The sequence below is a fragment of the Triturus cristatus genome, chromosome 7 (genome assembly GCF_964204655.1).
Source record: "Triturus cristatus chromosome 7, aTriCri1.1, whole genome shotgun sequence".
NCBI classification, from domain to species: Eukaryota; Metazoa; Chordata; class Amphibia; order Caudata; family Salamandridae; genus Triturus; species Triturus cristatus.
This window is the reverse complement of record NC_140590.1, coordinates 1042133379-1042153862: the sequence shown is the minus strand read 5'-3', so window position 1 is coordinate 1042153862 and position 20484 is coordinate 1042133379. Positions and strand designations below refer to the sequence as shown.

At 44.7% G+C, this 20484-nt stretch overlaps 1 protein-coding gene across 1 annotated transcript in view; it reads right to left on the bottom strand.

Moving 5' to 3' along the window:
* Positions 1 to 12515, bottom strand: part of DPYSL3 (dihydropyrimidinase like 3) — a 303590-nt gene extending 291075 nt beyond the window's left edge. Inside the window, exon 1 of the mRNA XM_085618098.1 lies at positions 11890 to 12515. Coding sequence (XP_085474224.1) covers positions 11890 to 12234 — 345 coding nt within the window. The 5' untranslated portion in view covers positions 12235 to 12515. The remainder of the gene's footprint in view (positions 1 to 11889) is intronic.
* Positions 12516 to 20484: the final 7969 nt, after the last annotated feature.

The window sequence follows — 20484 nt, the reverse complement described above, 5'->3', positions numbered from 1 at the left end:
TGAATGCCAGCGACTCATGCTGCTCTCGCCTAATCTCAATGGACTCTCTGATTTTGCAATCATCTGCTCTTTCTTATACGAATAGAAAATCATGGAGCTAATTTCAGCCAGCTCACTGGCAAACAAACCCATGATGGCCCTGGAATGCTGCCTCTGTGCTGCCTTTGAATGAGACATACATGCTGGCCAAATCTGCACACCAATGACAAAGTATCCCATGTCTTTGGTACGTTAGTGTCAATGCATATATAGCAAAAGAGTTTAGAGAACAAACCCCTGTGAGACTGCCAAACAACGTATAAGGGCAACGTCCTGCCAGGAAGTGGGAAACCAACATAAGGGGTTCAGTTGGATGCCATGTGCTCCTTTCACGTGTCATATCATAGTATGGTGAGTCAAAAATAAGCATACATTTGCACAGGTCTTGCCTACGGGCCCTATTGACGTTGCCATCGTTTTTAGCTATGCTGCTCAGCATCCTGGATGCTATGCAGCATGGCTGAAGAGTTTGTATAAAGCCTTTGATGTGGCTGCCACTTCATTTTATGGGTGTGTCCACCACACATGCTACATTCGAAAGGGCTGCTCTTACAGCAGGAATTGCTGCCATGACCTAATCGCCCACCACCATCCTGGTTCCATTGTTCCTATAGCCTCGTACAAAGCGGGGCTTGGCCGAACATTTTTGACAGGGGTGATTTTGGTTTCCTACCTGGTACTATTATTGAGTATACTCGTTTCCGTCCAATTACAGAATATGTTTTGTGGCAAATATTATAGAGCAATCTGTGCTTGGCAGACGTAAATCTGCATTGATTCCTGCAAACTTTTAAGACCATATCAGTGAGACTTTTGACCACTGTACTGTGCCGTGGCACCCACTCACCAAGTGATGGACACCAGCTGAAGATCGCTATCACGACTGGATCGGATCTGGTCTGTTGTGTTGCAGCAAAGAGGAGATTCCCTTATCATGGAGCATTGATGACTACTTTTGAAACGTTGGATTTTAGATTATTATATTGTGAGGTCCGGTCTACTGTTTTCAAGTTGAATTGTAAGGGAAATCTGAGAGGGGGGTACAAGCTGCAAATTTGTGAAATCATCCCATATTGTGAAACATGCGTTGGCTGGATGTTTACTTTTTTGCGTCATGCAATATATATGTGAAAGTGATTGACACAATACTACCAGAAAGTGGAATTATATCAAAAATTGGAAAATTGAATAAAGACATTTTTACCTGAAGCAGCAATATTGATAAACGTTTTTGATATATTTTCTTTCAGAGAACTTTCAAGCATATTCAGTGGCACAATCTATAAATTATACTAACTTATGAAGACTTTTAGCCAGTCCTCTTCATCTATTGGTCTATTGTTGTGTCATTCACCTTTTTAATTCTGTCCACTACTGTAAACAGCATGGGGCAATGGGTCATCCCACTTCAGACTTTGGCTAACTTCACTGTGAATAACAGCATTCTGCTCTTTGGAAGAAGACATCTACACACAATGTGTTTCCTGTCAGTGTCTGGAACTACTTTATCAAGATGTGCTTTTGGAGACCAAAATTATTTTTGCTTTTAGGCAATGTTTTTTTTGTATATTGGCAAGGGCCAGTCAGCTTACCTACAAATAAAGTCTTACAAAACCATTACAAAACAACACAGGCATTGATAAAGTGAAAAGACTGCCCGCTAGCACAAGTCATACTGGCTTTGCCAATGCTTGTTTTCTCTTATTTTCTAAAAGAGTGCACAGTGGCTGCTATGAAAACAGAACACATTTATTTCTGATCACTATGTGGGCTTCACATATTACAGAAAATAAAAAACACACGAAAGGTGTTGGGAGGAATGCTTACAATAAGTATAACTTCTCAATCACTCAAGATAGCATCTCAACCCATTGTTCTTTTGCTCACCATCCCATCTTAGTTAAGACCAAGTCATATGCAACTCAGTATTGGCCCGACCCAACAGAAACAGTCCAGTCCTAACTACGAGGACAGGTCCTCCTTGAACTCGAACGCAACCAACCCAAGACCAGTTTCATCTTGATTAGGGCTAATCAGTCTGGTATAGCTTGGTTCCAGTGGCACGGTGAGGGCACACATGTGGGCATACCCTTGCCACTTAAGTTGGTACATCAAACACCCAAAAGGTGATGGTAGAAATGCATGCAACTTTTCTAACTACTGGCAATTGCTTTGGGTAGCATCCCAATGCTTCGTTATTTTGGTCACCATGCCACCTCAGTTTAAACCCAGCCATCTGTGAATCAGCCTTGACCCTGCTTCTCATAGAAACAGGCCCAAGAGCCCGAACTGCCAGGCCAGGTCCTTACTGAACCAGAACACAAGCAGCCTAGGGCTGGTTTCGCTCTATTAAGGGCTCATCAGGCAGGTATCTCTTGGATCCAGTGATACAGTGAGCCTGGGCATATCTTTTGCCTCATAGGGCGGTGCATCAAATACACAATAGGTGATGGTAGAAATGCATGCCATTTGTCTAACCACTAGCAATCGCTCCGGTAGCACTCCAACACATTGTTCTCTTGCTCACCATGCCATTTCACTTTGCACCCATCCTTATGCAAATCCGTCTTGATCTTGCTCTACTGGGAACAATCCAGTCTGAACTGCTAGGCCAGGTCCTACCTGAACAGGAACAAAAGCTACCCAAGACTGGTTTCATCCTGATTGGGCCTATTCCGTCGGGTGTCAGTTGTTTCTGGTGGCACAGTGGTCCCTTGCTCACTGTACCACTGGAATAAAGTTTTGTTTGAGGAGCCCCAATAAGGGCAAAACTGGTCAGAGAGGACCTGGCTTGGTAGTTTGGGATGAACCATTCTTAATGGAGCAGGGTCAAGAATGATTTGCATGTAGCAGGATCTAATGTGAGGTGGCATGGTGGGCAAAAAAGCGATGGGTAGGAATGCTTGCCCAATCGATTGCCAGTGGTTAGACCTACTGCAAGCTTCCTCCTATCGCTTTTTGTGTGTTTGCAGTGATGCTTTAAGTGGACATGGACGTGCCCAAACCCGGGTCCCTTGCTCACTGTGCCACTGGAATCCAGCTACACCCGACTGAAAATCCCCAGTCAATTCAAAACTGGTCTTGGGTTGCTTATGTTCCAGTTCAGGGAGGATCTGGCTTGGCAATTCGGGCTGGACTGTTCTTATTTGAGCAGGGAAATACTGATTCGCATATAGCTGGGCCTCATCTGTGGTGGCATGATGGGCAAAAGGATGCTGGGTTGGAATGCTAGCCCAAGTGATTGACACTGGTCAGACATATTGCAAACATCAGCAATCACAATTATTTTGTTTATAGTGACACTCTAAGTGACCAGGGGTATGCCCAGACGTGGCAAATTAGCTCACTGTGCCACTGGAATCAAGCAACCCAAACAGAAGATCTCTAATCAGGTCAAAACCGGTCTAGGGTTGTTTGTGTTCTGGTTCAGAGAGGACCTGGCTTGGCAGTTTGGGCTGAATTGTTCCTATTGAACCAGGGTCAAGAGGGATTTGCATATTGATGGGTTTAATGTGAGGTTGCATGGTGGATAAACGAACGATCACATAACATAACACCTGCATGTGGTTAGACGTGTTTGAAGTAAAGAGAAAAACAACAATAATTTGTGTTAACGGTATGTCCTTGTACGTTTGTCAAGATTGGAACCAGTGCACCAACAGAATCACAAAAAATGTTGTGCACCTTGTGGAAGTTGTTTATGCGCTGACGCCAGTGCTTAATTTGGGCACTTTCTTATCAGGGCTGGGTCTACAATCTACACCCATCTGCTGCACGTGGTCACATATTGCATTGATATATTTAATTTAACTCGGCGCAGCCATAGAGTGTTGTTCTCGTGACCATCTCCAGTACCAAGTGCGTCCCGGTCAGTAGTGGTGTCGCGGACCTTGCGGCTGTGAGACTGAGCCGAGGCTGAGCCAAGAGCAGCCAGTAGATTCATGAAATGTTTATTGAGGGTGGCGCACCCCTTAGTTCAGTGTTGCCGGTGCCCGGTGGGAGGGCACCGGTACAATGATTCATTGGGCTGGATTTTGGTTCTGCGGGGCCAGGGGCTGTGCAGCAGCAGGCAGCGCGCGCAGATGTTTTTCAAATTTTCACGCCCCAGCATACCTACATGTACCCATCCCACCCTACCGCAAGTCATCCGTTCGTACTAGCAGCAGCCCCAGGCCCGCCCAACAGAACCAGTCAAAGCAGTTTATGTCCCGGCTGGCGCCCTGCCCACCACGAGTACAGGTAAATTAATTAAGTACTAGGTTAAGTAGTAGCCAGAGGTCATGATGCCAAAGTCCCACTGAAAGCAGCTTAATATGCCTCAGTCTTGAGTTTGAGAAAGATAATGTGAAATATCCCTACTACTGTGATGGAAGGATTAAATTATATTAAAGGCAGGGACTACTTTTTTTTACATTTATTTATTGGCGGTTTTATTTATGTCAATACAAAAACATAAAGAGCATGCAAGGTATTACCAGCCAACACAGGCCTTTACGGTGGCGTGTTCACAATGCGGCAAGCGCTAGTGGGATGTTTTGTTGGTTCTGTGTTAGGCAGTGCTAACAGGAGAAATGGGCTGGTTGAAACTACCTCCTAACGAGAGCCCAGACACTTCTGTTTTTAAAAAATTAAACACTGGCTGACGCAGCTGGTCCGAAGTGTGTCATTTTTTTATTATTCTCATATATCGTTTATTCTGGTTTTGGCATATATCTGGTTGACCATTAAAGTGAAACTGATAAATTGATTCTTAAACTGACAGTCCGTTCGCAGTTTGGATGCTGGTTGCATGCAAATGAATGTACATGTTGTGTAGTGGCTTACAAAATACCTTGCGGAATTGATTGGTTTCCTCAACCTTCTGGAATATTTCCATTGTATCTAACAATGTCACCTTTTAGATCAATCACGATCACATATGTAATGTCACCTATGTGAATGCAAAAAATGAAGGGGTGGACATATGATTGAACACTCCTGAGCTTTTACATTTATTGACTTTACTGAATTTTGATTGCAAAGTGGGGTCTGTCCTGCATAAACAATGAGTGGCAAAGCCAATGTGTCTGAGAATAATGTCTTAACACATGCAACTCTAGTACATTAGAACAACTGGAAGGGTACAACCTACTCAACACCTCCGATTCCGGCTTCCACACCAACCACAGCACCGAGACCACCCTAATTGCCCAACCGTCAAAATCAGAACCCTCCTCAACTGAGGTGAGACAGCAGCCCTGATCCACCTCAACCTCTCAGCAGCATTCAACATCATACACCACCACACCTTCATCAGAAGCCTCCACCACATCGGCATCCACGGAGACGCCCTCAAATGGATCACCTCCTTCCTCACAGAACACAACCAGAGAATCTGCCTACCGCCCTTTACCTCCGAGCCCAAGAACATCATCAGCGGAATCCCCTAGGTTCCTCTCTCAGCCCCTACTTGTTCAACTCCTACATGACACCACTGGCCAACATCATCTGTACCCATGGACTCAACATCATCTCCTACCTGGACAAATTCCAACTCATCCTCTCTCTCACGGAAGACCCACCCCCACCAGAACCAAATTCCAGAATGCCATGACAAGCATCTCCGACTAGATGAGGTCCAACTGCCTGAAGCTCAAAACAGACAAGACGAAAGTGCTTATCTTCGGGAGGAACACCTCACCATGGGATGGCATCTGATTGCCCCCGAACTCAGACCCACACCTACCCCTATGGACCACGCCCGCAACCCTGGCATCATGCTGGACAGCAAACTTACCATGAAGCGCCAGCTCCATGCAGTATCCTCCTCCTTCTTCCACACCCTCTGCATGCTTCGAAAGATCTTCAGATGGATCCCCATCAACGTGAGGAACACAGTCACACAAGCTCTTGTCACAAGTTGATAGGACCATGAAAACGCATTCCATACTGGCACCACCACCCATCCCCTCAAGCGACTTAAGACCATACAGAATGCTGCAGCCAGACTCGTCTGCAACCTCCCCAAACGGACCAGATTCACCCTCCAACTCGGAAGCCTCCACTGGCTCCCCACCAGAAGGGATGCCAGTTCAAGATGCTAACTCACACCTACAAAGCCCTAGACAACCAGGCAGGGCCGGCTCCAGGGTGGTGCGACCAGTGCCACAGGTGCCATCTCACCAGTTGCTGACTTCAGGTGGTGCCGTGTTTGCAAGTTTATTTTGGTTTTAAAAACACCTGCTGCCACTTTCCTTGCCTCCAGCACTTCAAAGCAACAATAAAAATGTCAAGCAAACTCAGATGATTAATGTTCTTCCTGGAGAGAGGTGGAGTTTTGTCTAATTGAGGTTATGACTGATCATAAAATAGCAGAGAGTATTAATATGCTTGCTGCAAAGAACGTGTACCATGCAGGTCACAAAGTGCATATAATGTAAATAGGTCCATTGGTTTCTGCTTTTCTAAGAGACATCCTTGAGTTACTTGCAGTTTATACCTTAAAATCCTAATATAGAACCGTGAATTATTAACTGTCGACAAAGAACTCCATGCACACAGCAAGGTATAGATTAGAGCATAGATTTATGTTGCAAAAAAGGTTTATTTGGGTAGAAATGTATTCTTTTTATTAAGGAGAGGCTCCAACTATGGTGTTCCACTTTCAATTTTAAGTTTGTGCTTCTCCAGACCAAGCACTCAAACTAAACTGCCTACCAGTATGGATGACATGCCACTCCTACACCTTGTAGTCCTCTGGATTATGTAACATTTTGTAGTAATGAAGGTCCACGCTGGATATGCTGATTTACACACGTATGAGTGATAGTCTCAGTGTAATGTGTGTGTGATGTACAGTGCTCTGACAACCGAAACTGGTATGAGTGGCCCTATATAATTAATTAAATGCACCTGAAAGAGAGTGGTTTTGGAGTCTTGAGGGGCACTGTTAAAAGGTGGTGGCGAAGGAATCGATGGATGGGGTGCGCCAACAAACATTGTTGCATCAAGCGACACCAGCGCTAAAGCCGGCCTTGCAATCAGGGACCACCGCCTGACCTTCCACCTAGCTGCAAGACAACTGTACTCCGCCTCCCTCACCCACGTTCCTCGCATCTGCAGAGGCTGTTCTTTCTGCTACCTCTCCGCCAAGTCCTGGAACGACCTCCCGCTCCAACCTGCGATGTCACCCTCAAGCACAGACTTCAGAAAGGGACTCAAGACCTGGCTCTTCGACTGAAGACCTGCGAGAACCCGAGCGCCTGGATATCCCCAGGGGTGATTAGCCGTGCACTGTAACTACTGAATGATTGATTGACATACACAGGAGAGAGACCGCAGGAGTGGACAAATAGGACTATACAATGAACAGTAGTTCCTCATACAGTTCAATACACTCACTGTTGTGGAGTATACATAGAATACACCCAAACAGCCAATAGCATTCGGTGAGAGCACTGGATTGATCCAACACATGAAAGACAATGTATCAGGTAAATGGAAGCAAGAAGCTGGTCCAAGAGAGCCAGTGGTTGAAACGGCAATCCAATCTATGCAAAGTGTAAGCAATACACAACCTATGGCTCCCTATTATCAAGGTGCCGAGGGAATGAGAGGGATGCATGGGTTGTCTATATGTGCAGCCTCTCACATAGAATACACAGCACAAAAAGAAAACTAGACATATAAAAGGAGGAAGCACACCTTGGAAATAACTTAATTCTGGGGGGCCCTTGACTCCCTATATGACCTACCATCTGGATAGGACCAAGACGCTCAAGAATATTCATCAAGGTTTGTAAACAATTTAAAGAAATTGTAAGGAATGGTGTAACTAGGTGAATGGGCAGGGGGTGACCTTTGACGAAGTAAGTCCTGTAGGGGTGTCTCAATATTTCAATATACAATAATAATTCTTTATTGTTTGATTACTTAAAATCTTACAATGCGACATCATACATATACTATACACTACAATATGAAACAACTAAAACAAGATAAAAAATACAGCATCAAATTCTAAATGAGTTACAATAAAAATATTCCAGTTTCATAATGTAAACAAAGTTTCATACTGTGCTAATGTTTTCTTAATTGTGATCTTCCAATTTGGCTCTTACTAAAAACTTTACAAAAGCAGAATTCATACTTATATCATTAGAATGCAGACACCTTATCAAAGCTTGCCTACATTACCTTTTTCCTCGCGCATTACAAAGTATCTTAAGTATAGTTTTTCTTTCAGTTTGCAGTTCGGGCAGATACATAATAAATGAATAATATTCTCCTCTCCGGTTTTACATATTCTGCATAAAGTGTCCCCTTACGACTTTATCGATGGGGGAAGATGGCATAGTCCAGGTAGTACACCAAATCTTTCCTTTATAAAGATTTTTTTTTTTTTAATGACCATGGTATTTTTAAATACGCTTGAATCTGCTTTTTTGTAAACCCACTAATTATTGGCCATGCATGTTTTATTTTTGCCAATATGTCTTTATCTTGTACAATTGATAGGTGATTTGTTAATCTGTTGATTGCCTTTTTGAACGATTCCTTGTTTATTGTGGTGTTCCAGATTGACATCCCATCAAATTCTTCCAGCGCTATATTTAAATGTTTCCAGGCTTGTAATTTTCTGTTGTTATTTATTTCTTACCATAGTAGCTGAGACATTTGATTTTCATGATCATTTTTTATCCTGTTCCATACTTTGATAAATTGGCCCTTTCTTGCGTACAACTGGTTATTTAGACCAAACTCCAGCCTTATTTGTGCAGGCGATGCATTATTTGGTAGATGAAATATACCATTTGGGCTCTTCCACCATTTTTTTGTGAACTAATCTGCTCTTGTATTTATCTTTGAGCTCATATAGTGTGTGACTATAAGGTCTCCCTTGTCGTATTCCTCCATGTGGTTTGCCCGAGTTAAGTTCAGGGTATGTAGTGCGATACATGAGGTAATATATATGCGTGCATTCCTGGCTATCAAGTTTCACCTTTATCACCGGTGTGCTGCGGATTGCACTGTATACCTACCACAAGTGCTGCATGGTTTTTCACATACAGCTGGAATTCAGCACACAACAAGGAGCATTGTCTTCCAAGTTGTTAGCTGGTCCTTGTTTGTCCTTTATGTATCCCACCTTATATTCTGTGGTTATTCATTTACTACAGGACCATATAATATGTGAGGAAGAAGTGTTTTTGTGTGTAGAAGGAAGAAAAGATTGGGGATTTTGTGTACGTCTGTTGTGTGTTGAACATCCATGCATTAACAGCATAGGAAAATAGGGATTCCAGGTCCTGATGAAAGCCATGGACCCCGGATGGTGCCACATGCTGAAACATGTTGACCTATTAGATGCAGGAGTAATAATCGCTCCTTGTTTTTAACCATCTCGTTGCTTCATTGAAAGATTAATGGTGGTTCCCATGAGGATGCAACAGTGATTTTTATTTTCCATTATCTGGATAATGGTTCCCCAACCATAAGTGCTTCCTGTGAACATAGGAAGCCTGCCCGTCATTAGAGGATTCTTTAGTGAGCAAGGATGACCAATGATGAAGCATGGCATGGCATGGGGGGGGGGGGGGGGGGGGGGGTAGGCCATTCCTTAAATGTTTTTGTTTTTTATTTATTGTTTACGACCTTTGGTGATTGTTCTCGGGTGCTTGTCCCTATCGAGACTATTGGACATATAGGGACTCAAGGGCACCCCAGAATAAGGGTATTTGCCAGGTGCAGACTCTTCTTTTTTACACGTCTGGTTTGATTTTCGTGATGTGTAGTGTAAGCAATAGTCTGTTTGACGGCTGTACTGTCAAAACACGGAGCTACAAACTGGAAGATGCCATATAGTCCATTGCCTGACCCTACCAACCCTTCTGTGCCTTTCACCTGTATAAAATGGCCGGCGGCAGTCCTAAAATCTATAGATGAAAAAAAGACAGACACTCCATGCTAGAAGCTAAATTTACCTAATTTTATCTACATCATTCTCTGACCGAACTGTTTCATTTCTGCAATAAAACTGGAAAGTAATGCCTTCATTTTAGCTGCAGCCCTGTTGCCTTCAAGAGTACATTTGCTTTTTTCCCCTCCTAACTGCTGAGTGGCCGCCAGCGAAAAGAGCACGTGGGATAGACTTTTTCAACATTGCCATATTGTTTTCATTACACATAAGACGGCGTCCCGAGGCCCGAGAGCCATTTTGGAAACCTAAAGCGCGAGCGCAGTAAATCACACAGCACACATTCACTCACAGCAGCAACAGCCCCCGCCACAACGACAACATATCTTCTCCTTGCTTCTATCGGGGCTCTTTAAACTTTGCCAGTTGTTTAGAAAGCGGTCGAGCCTTCTGGACGTCTTGCCCCGTGAACAGGAGTAAGCGTGGACGTCTGGGGTTGTCCGAGGAGCCTACAGCTGTGTGGCCGTACAGCAGCGCCAGGAAGCCCAGACTGACGCTTTCCAATAAATAATTTAGAGACAACCAGACATCCTGTTGGACAGAACCCCCTGGCACTTGTCCTCAATGAGAGAGCACACAAAGAGAATGGGTGCAGCCGGGCCTTCCTCACACAAACCATATGATCTCATTAAAAATGCAGCAACTACTTCATCCTTTTAAGTGAAATAAAAACTTCCCTCCCTGCCCTTTCCAGACAATGGAATGTACAAACTGAAGGAAATAACGTACAACGCCAAACACCGCTTCCTCCGGTAGCGTCGACAGATTTGGCCGTAAAGTGACATTGTTAAAACATTTCCTTAAAAAGAGATTTCTAATTCGGGCCAAGAGACAAGAGCGATACTGAAGGTGGAAAAGTGCAAAGGGAGCGGGGATGAGTTGCTTGTGTGAAAAGGTGCTGGCATCACGTGATGCAAAAGAGGCGGAGCCGAGGTCAGGAGCGGTACACCTGCCGGAGCATCCTTTGGACCAAGAGGATTTGGATGTGAAGTCACAGTATGCAAAAATAACGCCAGCTTAAACTTGAGCTCTGCAAAGGGGTAGTGACCGCCATTGGCACGTATTACTGCCAGGGGCAGGGATTTTTTTTTGTAATTATGTCTGCAAAGAGTTATTCCAGTATGTGGTGTGGATGCAGTGTGTCAGACATGCCAGCGAGACGTTGTGGCCTTTTGAGATGTTTCCACGTGGAGTTATGCCTGCGGGGAGTAGTGTTCTAAGAGGGATACACGCCCACAAGGGCTTGCATCTTGCTGAGATGGGTGCTTGCAAGCAGCTGTTTCCGCAGAAAAATGCGTCTGCGTTACATTTGGGGTTCGAGGATGTATTGTGCAGAGTTGTGTCTGAAGGGAGCTGTGTCTGCAGGGAGGTGTTTCTGCAGGATGACGTTCTCCATTTACTTGTATCGGCATCAATTTGTTTCTGCAGGGAGGTGTGTCTGAAAGGAGTTGAGTGTGCAGGAAGATTTGCCAACCGATAGGTGTGATTACACGTGGAGTTGTGTTCACGTGGAAATCTGTTTGCAAGGACTTGAGCCACCAGAGTTGTATGCGCAGTGAACTGTGTCTTCGTGGAGATGCAGCCGCATAGAGCTATGTCCCCAAACAACTGTGTCTACGGGACACTGAATGAGCAGCTATGACTCTGCAGGGGTTGTGTTTGTGGCAGGTGCAGTTGTTTCTTAGTGAGCTCGTGTCCGCAGGGGGTTAATCTGCAGAGTTGAGTGTGCGGAGAGTTGAGTGTGCGGGGAGTCAGGTGTGCGGAGAGACCTGTCTACCTGCAGCAGTGTTTGCACCGAGTCTTGTCTGCACAGAGTTTCATGTCTGTGTGAGATGTCGCGCCCACACGGTCCTGTCACCTTAGGGAGATTGCATGATGGCGCAAGATCACCCTACCTTGTTGTCGCTGAGATTCTGCAGCACTTCCTTCCCTCCTGAAGTCCTGATCTCGATGCCAGCCACGCCGTTGCCCGTGGGCGACTGAGGGGTTCCCGGGTCCCCTTGCCTCTTCTCCTGGGGCACCTCTGGCTTGGTGGGGCTGCGGGGGCTCCTGGCACCCTTCTGCCCCACTCCCAAGGCGCCGAAGTCCAGGGTCTTGGACTCGAAGGCCCCCTCCACGCTGCTGAACATGCCACCATACTTCACCCTGGGCACCTGGGCAGTGGTGCCCGGCCGGGCCAGGTAGAAGGGCAGCTCCTCCTCCGGGTCCTCCTCCCGGGTCCGCCGGTTCCCCGAAGCCATGCTTGGAGGGTGCGGAGTCTCAGGGGACTAGAGGACGGGCAAGAAGGGGAGAAGAGAGCCGGGAGGCGGAGGGATGTGGCTGAAAGTGGGGAGAACTGAGAGGGAGGGGCTGGTCTGTGATGCAGAAAGCAGGGTGACGGAGCTGGACGCCGGAGCCGAGAGAAGCAGCCAAGGGAAGGGTGCCTGCTGCTGAGAGGGAGGGGCGGAGGGGGCTCGCACTCCGAGAGGATGACAGGGCAGAGGGAGAGAGGTGGGAATGAGGCTGTGAACGAGCAGGGAGTGACGAACACAGCACCGCACTGAGAGGGACGGCGGAGGCTGAGAGGGGAGGGGAGAGCGGGGCAGGGAGTGGAGACCGAAGCTGAGAGAAGCGAGCAGGGTGGGACGGGGGCTTGAGCAGTGAGGAGGAAAGAGCAAGAGGCGAGTGCACCGTGGAGGGTAGAAAAAAGGATGTGGAGAAAATTCGGATGTAGGGTATGGGTAGAAGGCTAGAGCTGAGAAGGGTGTAGGTGAAACAGAAAGTGCGGCGCAGGTAGGAGAGGGAGCAACTAGTGGGCTACTGATAAAGATGGGGTACGAGAGATGAAGAGATGCAAGTGTAGTAGGGGGGGTAGGTTAAAGGAAGGTGCAGTAAGTTGAGACTGAGCGAGAGGGCAAACAAAGTAGAGTCAGAAGTTTTAGAGGATGGGTGGTAGATAGGAGTTCAAACAGGGTGCCCCTGCCAGGCGTCAGAGCAGACAGGAGCAGCCGGGTCACAAGAGGCCAGAGCCTGTCTGCTGTGAGGCAGTACAGTAGGGCATGTGGAGCGCAGTAGGGTTCCCGGAGGGCAGGGCTGGCTCGGTGCACGGCGGTAGGGCCAGGCTGGGACCGAGCAGAGCTGCTGTAGGGAGGGCTTCACACAGACTGCACCGGGTGCTACTGAGAGACCAGGTCAGCGGCGCTCAGACGGGGACAGACAGTGGTGTCCGAGGGAGGTCTGCGCAGAGCGGGCAGAGGAGTGTCCGCCTTTATACGGTAGGCGGCGCTGCTGCGCCAGGGCCTTGGCACGCGCGGCCAGAGGAAGACACACAAAATGATGAGAACAGCAGCGTCAGGGGAGTGGACACAAGGACACACCGTGCACTGCGATAACCCACAGAGGCGCTGTGCCTGTCAGCATCCTTCGATGCCTCTAAGTGAAGGTCACGGATTGTCTTCAGCTTATGCCCACTTCTCTTCACAGTAATGAATGCTACTGTTTTATCACTGAGATCACCTTTGAATGACTCAAAGTTGTTTCTTCGGTCTAGGAGCCTGTTAGCTAATGGCAAAGTCTCTCTAGTTCTACCGCATTAATCCCCTTAGGCTATTTGAATGCTTTCACTTTAACCACTCCCAACTCTTTTTCATGGCTAACATTGTGGTTGAGAACAGGGCCTGAACTAAACATAAGAATTAGGGGGCATATTATCAAGACAGGCGATACAATTTTCGCCGCTTTAGCGGCAGAAAACTGCCGCTAGAACGTTGATAAAGGGCTTGATAATATGCTCTATGGAATTCCAATTGAAGCCCATGTTAGATGTCCTTCACATCTAACATGGGCTACAATTGGAATTCCATAGAGCATATTATCAAGCCCATTATCGCCGTTTTAGCGGTAGTTTTCTGCCTGTCTTGATAATATGCCCCTAAATGTTACCTCTGTATGGTGCTGAACTAGGGTACCCAGAATGTCAAAACCAAAAGGCAGTAGACATAGAAGTAAGACTAAAAGTTGATTCCAACTCTGGACGCAGAAGCTCTGGCAGAAAAGACTGACAGAGAAGGACTGCACCGCGCATTCACAGGCTCAGCAGACCTGCTAGCTCACAATATCGTGTCTCTTCACACTGCCATTCGTTGAAAAGCTGTTATCACAATATGCGACAAAAGGTGCAACAGTAGGTGATCTGAAAACCCATGCAACCAAGTGGTCGTTCAGCTTGTGGGGGAAGGATCTGCATAGCTGGTTTGCATCTTGTGTCTTGCAACCTGACCAGGGCTTCAGCAGCAGTCTCAGACCAGTGATTCAGGGGATGCGCACTTTATTGCAATTCAGAAGGTTTTGGAAAATGGGCCTCTCCCACGTCACACTCTCATTAAAGTTTTGGTAGCATTCTAGTGAACGGGACCTACTTTGCTAAGGTTAAAACGAACTTCAAGTACCATAAAGTCAGTGCTTAATTTGAGCCAGTAGGTTCCTGTGCTTGGCACCCGCACTTAATTGCCAACACCAACACTTATAACAGCTGCCACATGATGGTGCTGTTTGTGTAATTTAGAGATGAGCAGAACAACAGTGTTTATTAGTCTTCAAAATACATGAACAAAAACTAATACCTGCACCCAAACTTTTCTTATAGCTTTTGGGGCCTCAAATAGCCTGAATTGTCGCACTTACACACAGGTACTGCCACAAGGAATGGGTTATGCAAGCTGGAGTGGTCTCTTGACAAGGACCCTGGAACTTACTTTTTTTTATTTTATACAAATGAAGCACTGCGCAAAGTAAACTATGAAACCTATGATGCAAGTATGAAGATGGTAAAGAAATATACTTGACATTGTAAAGGGAATCATTTGCATTGAATAAAAAAAACCGTTCAGGCCCCCCTCCAAATTTGATAGAACATTGTACCATCCTCTGTTAAACGGTCGCTGATAACAATTGTGCAAAATATTTTTTAAGGAATAAATTACCTCCCTCTAGTGTGATGAAGCCAGAAGAAGACTGGTACGTCTTGTCTTTAGGTGGTGTGGCCTCAAACGTTGATCACAGCTCTTTAATACCTTTGGTACTGCACAAATGTATCAGGGCAGACCAGCAGGGTACCCCTGCTAAAACAATTCAATAACTTTTGTCCTGTATGTGCTGTATGTAATAAGAGAGAAATATGAGCATGCACAACATTTTAACTGATGTACAGTCTCAAAGGACTCTCTCTTCCAAAACCGAGACATATATTCATCTTTATTAAAAGCGCTGGGACAGTCAAGGGAAATCCGCGACGTCGGGTCACTCAGCATTGACATCTCTATACAAGCCGCAAGAAAGCAAAACAACAAAAAACTGTTATAGATATTAAAGGATGTACGTTAAATTGTACCCAGAAACTGATAATTAAGAGATTATTATTTTAGGAGGTGTAAATGCTAGCTTATTTTACAAACCTAAGGTTACTGTGTATGGTAAAGAGGCTGATATGGCAGCTGGGGTGCTAGTGCTACGTACCCAAACCTCAAATATTTTATAAATATTATTTCCTGTTTAAACACATGCAGAAATATCTTCAGAACCCCACAAGTCGCCATAAATAGCTTTGGTTACTGTGCATGGTAAATAAGCTAACATGGCAGGTGGGGTGCTACCTATCCAAACCTCAGGTATTTTATCATTTTTTTTTTTTTTTTTTTTAGTAAACTTATGCAGAAATATCCTCAAAAACCCACAAGTCGCCGTAAGTTGTTTTGAAATCACTGGACCAATAACTTTGCCCACACTCACTTTAGGAAACAATAGGCAAATATTGTGAAGAAATTAAAATGTGGAATTTAACAGATTTTACCTCACCGAACCCTCCCAGAAATGTTACTTATTCTGCCCTTTGACTTCTAGCTGGTCCCTTAAACATGGTTTTGTAGTGGACAGGTTTGAGTACCATGATTGGCCAAAACACTTATCAATACGGTCCTGAATCACTAACCACACAGCTCTTCTATATCATTTGCATAGTTTTCTTGGTAAGATAAAGAACTGGGCCTATTTTAACATACCAAAAGACGCTCTTGTTCAATTAGATGTTTTCTCACTGAATGCTCTGAATCCATCTCGCTTAGGTTTTGCCATGTGATATCCACTCATCTGCACTATATGTGATACTAACATGTTAGACGTTTTCTTAAGTTCGGCCCCTGGTTATATGCTCTGCCCATGAAGTGGGAAACAGTGACTCACGAAGAGACAATGCACATGTAAGTAATGCAATGCAGAACAGGTGAAGAAGGAACCCCTTTGATGCCCCACATTGCCAAGATGCTAAATTGCACCCACAACTCATTTAAGGTCAGCTGGAACATGTGATATTCTTTAACTGCACCGAGAGAGGTGTGAGAGAAGTGATGCAAATTAAAATTTATGTAAAGCGCTGTAAACCTGTGAAAAGTCATATTCAAGTGATTATAAGTTTTCCCTTCTATCGCAAACTAAGAATTGAATCACAAGAACTCACAGCCACTGACAAAGTCTGTTTTGTCAAATCTTTACACTCCGATATTAACATAATAAAACCACACCATCTCAAGATACAGCTAATATAATCGAATTCTTAGGAATTGGGAACCCCAAGATACACTCGGAGGAAGGTTATTCCTGGGTGATCTTGGAATTCAATTTCTCAAGAATTAAGGGGCATATTTACAAGGGCTTTATCTCCGCTTTTTTGGCTTTTAAAGCCAAAAAAGCGGAGATAAAACTATCGCCCTATTAACAAGAGGGTGCTAACATGCATTAGCGCATGTTAGCACCCTTTAACCCAACGCCTCCCTTTGCATCTCTAATGAGATGCAAAGTGAGCGTCACTGGGCAGGACAACCTTGTAAATATCGCTGATGTTCACATCGCGATATTTACAAGGCTGCCCCAGCATTTTAGCACATGATAGTTTTTGGAGAAAACTGCTGTTTTCTCCAAAAACTAACATCTGCTAAAAAGCAAACTTACCTATCCCTAACATTGGGGTGGATTATGCTGATACGACCCTGTGGCTCGTATCAGCAAGGTTATCGCCGTTTTGCAGGGAACATCGCTGGAAAACCAGCGATGTTCCCTGCAAAACGGCGATTTCCCCGCTATCTCTGGAATTTTTATCGCCCTGGAGTAACGCGTTGTTAATAACGCGTTACCAGGGCGAGAAATTCCAGAGATAGATGGCGATAAATAAAGCGCTAAGCGCGCTTTGTGTTTATTTATCGCCGTCATTGTAGATATGCCCCTTAATTCAAGAAACTCGGATATCTAAATGCAGATATGATTTTAAAATGTATTTTTTTACATCTATTGCTGACTGCAGCATAAAGGTAGGCGTATTTCAAAAGCTTTTCCTCTGCAAACTTTGTGAAAATGTTTTTTCCCCAAAATTGTACAGAAAAAAAACCCTTCAAAACTAGATATGTGGGAAATATCCCTGCACAAATCCAGCTTCTTCAAGGATAATTATATTACAAAGCTTCACGGAAAAAAATCTTCAGTATGTTTTTAGGTCTCGCCTAGGCAGCACATGCGCTGTCTATTCGAGACATGCAGTATTCAGGATATGGCCATAAAGCTCCGCCCACTTTCCGCCCATCTTTTTAATTGGCTCATGTCCCTGTCCATTGTAAAGGATGGCTTTTCATTGGTCAATAGGCTGAGGAGTGCCTCCTTAGTGCCACCTTGTCTCTTCTTATAACATCCCATGAGGACACCCCCTGTTACATGTGTTGTTACTCCCCAGGTTTTAATTAAATCTTCAAGGCCCTATTTTCTTAAAAGGCTTCAGGCAGTACACACACTTGGTCCTAAGCTAGGCTGGAAGTGGTTACTTCACTCACTAGAACATCTCACATTTATATGAGACCGTCTATACATTTCCCTTCATCAGCTCCACACAGAGTACAACCTAATGCAGAATTATTGTAATAATTCTTTTGTCACATTTCAAAGCTGCTAATTGTATATGTGAACATAGCTATTTGAATGTACTTGTAGAACTGTCTTGCATGCAATGCATATGGATAGGGTGGATTTACCATATCTTCTGCAGGTTTCAGTACCATATGTGGGCAAAAGAGGTCCCCTTTTGGCCACATATGTTACTGAACCCTGCAGCATGGCTAGGTAAAAAGCATTGTCATTTATAATGCCAATAACTCCAAATTTGTAAACATGCAGCGCTGGTGCATGCTCACTAGGGACGTCTAGAAGCACCTTGTGGTACTGCATTGAGACATGCAGTGGTGGTGCCTTGCTCACTAGGGACCTCTATGAGCAGCTTGCGGTACTGCAACGAGACTTGCAGTGCTGGTGCCTTGCTCACTAGGGACCTCTAGGAGCAGCTTGCGATACTGCACTTAGACATGCACTGCTGGTGCCTTGCTCACTAGGGACCTCTAGGCGCAGCTTGCGGTACTGCACCGAGACATGCATTGCTGGTGCCTTGCTCACTAGGGACCTCTAGGAGCAGCTTGCGGTTCTGCACCTAGACATGCAGTGCTGGTGCCTTGCTCACTAGGGCCCTCTAGGAGCAGCTTGGGGTACTGCACTGAGACATATATTTCAGGTTCCTGGCTCACTATGCAAGCATTTGCAATGCACTAGGTCTCGCATTACTGACAGTATGAGCTATTGGTGTTGCATTATTATTTGCAACGCCAGTACCTCAAACTATCAGTAATGCATTGTTTTGCTTGATGTGAAGTTTTCCTAAAGTGACAGATTTTGCAATATTTGGGAAGTGCAAAGTTGATCAACTTTGAAAACATGCCAGACTGAATGTAAATGTTGCACATCCCCTTTTCAGACCAATTTGCATAAAAATAGGAATATCCATGTGCTTAACCACTTTGAGCCTCCTTTACGAGGATTTTGCGCAGGGCAGCACTGCAAGGAATCTTGCTGCACTGCCCTGCATCAAAAGAAAAGGGCAGGAATGCGCTGTATCTATGAAATATGGTGCATTCCCTTCCTCTTCCCTGCTACAGTGCACGATGGGCTATCATGCGCCAACCAGGCGCCCTTGCGCCATGGTGCAAGGGTGTCTGTGTTTTTGTCCGATTGTTTTTGTGCAGGAAGGGACAACTTCTTGCTCAAAAACAACCACAAGAGGCGTTTTCCTCTTTCTATGTGTGCTGCAAAATGCAGCACACATAGAAAGAGTAAAAAATGAGGAGAAATAAGGATAATTCTCCTCATTGTGCTTACCTAACACAACCCCTGGGGTGGCGTTGGAATCTGATGCAGTTTTATGATTCCTCCTAAATATAGGAGTGCTTCAGATTCCATAGGTGTAACACCCACAGCAACACCCATGGAACGCCCCTTTCAAAAATGTTTTGCGTGAAAGGGGCACATATATACAAGGCCATGAAAAGCCACGCACAGTGGCTTTGCGTGGCCATTTAAATATGCTGCTGCACATTGCGCCACCGGAGCGTCAAACAGGTGACGCTCCGGTGGTGCAAAAGTGCCGCTAAGGGCCTTGTAAATTAGGCCCTTTGTGTTTTAAAGGTAAAGAGATTGTCATTTTATTACTTTTAGCACAAGGAACAATTATACATAATACTTAATCAGGAACATGCCATTTACTACAGAGGTCAGCAAATAAGAAATGGTAAGCTAGTATAAGTTACAGATTAAATTACATTTGACTAAGTAGTTAAATATTTGTAATATATATATACATTATATATATAGGGGCTTATTTACAAGCCCATTGCACCACCTATGCATCACTTTTACTGACACACCAGCAGCACAATTGGCTTCCTCATATTTACAAGAACATGTAAAGTCACCCTGCGTGGCTTTACATGTTCTTGCGTGGCTGATCCAAATTGTGCAGTGGTGTAATCAAAATGTATTTTTAGGAACCATCTGTATTCAAACTAAAAAAAGATTAGTCACTTAGAGATAACTTGTATTCAAAAATCTATTTTTATACGTGGCAACCTTCACAGATTGGCTAACGCTCTCTTTCCATGGGGAATCCAGGAAAGTAGAAAACGCATTTATTGAGTGATACTATTTAGGTAACAACTAAATAATATTTGAGTGAAGGTTATCAATGAAACCACCTATGTCCTTTATGCTACATTTTAAATAAAACACTGCTGAGACAATGTTTTCAAGATAAGACCTTGCATCTGAAATAGCTTTCAATTGACATTTGGTTGCAAAATCTTAAAAGTTATTTTCTGGGCATAAAAAACAAGAAAATGTTGTTTTCATCAGGGAAACAATACAGCAAGCTACAATGGAACATAGTACAATGTAAGTCTATGTATGACGAGAGTCTGTACATGTCTGAGTATGTGTAGTTTCTGTGTGTGGATGCATTAACTGTATTGTGCTATTGATTGTACTTGCTGAGTAAGGGGAGGGGACAGGACTGACAGGAGGTGAAGCTTTCAGTTTGGCCATGACGCCCCTTCCACAATAAACTTAACAAGCATTGGCATAGCCAATAAGTCTTG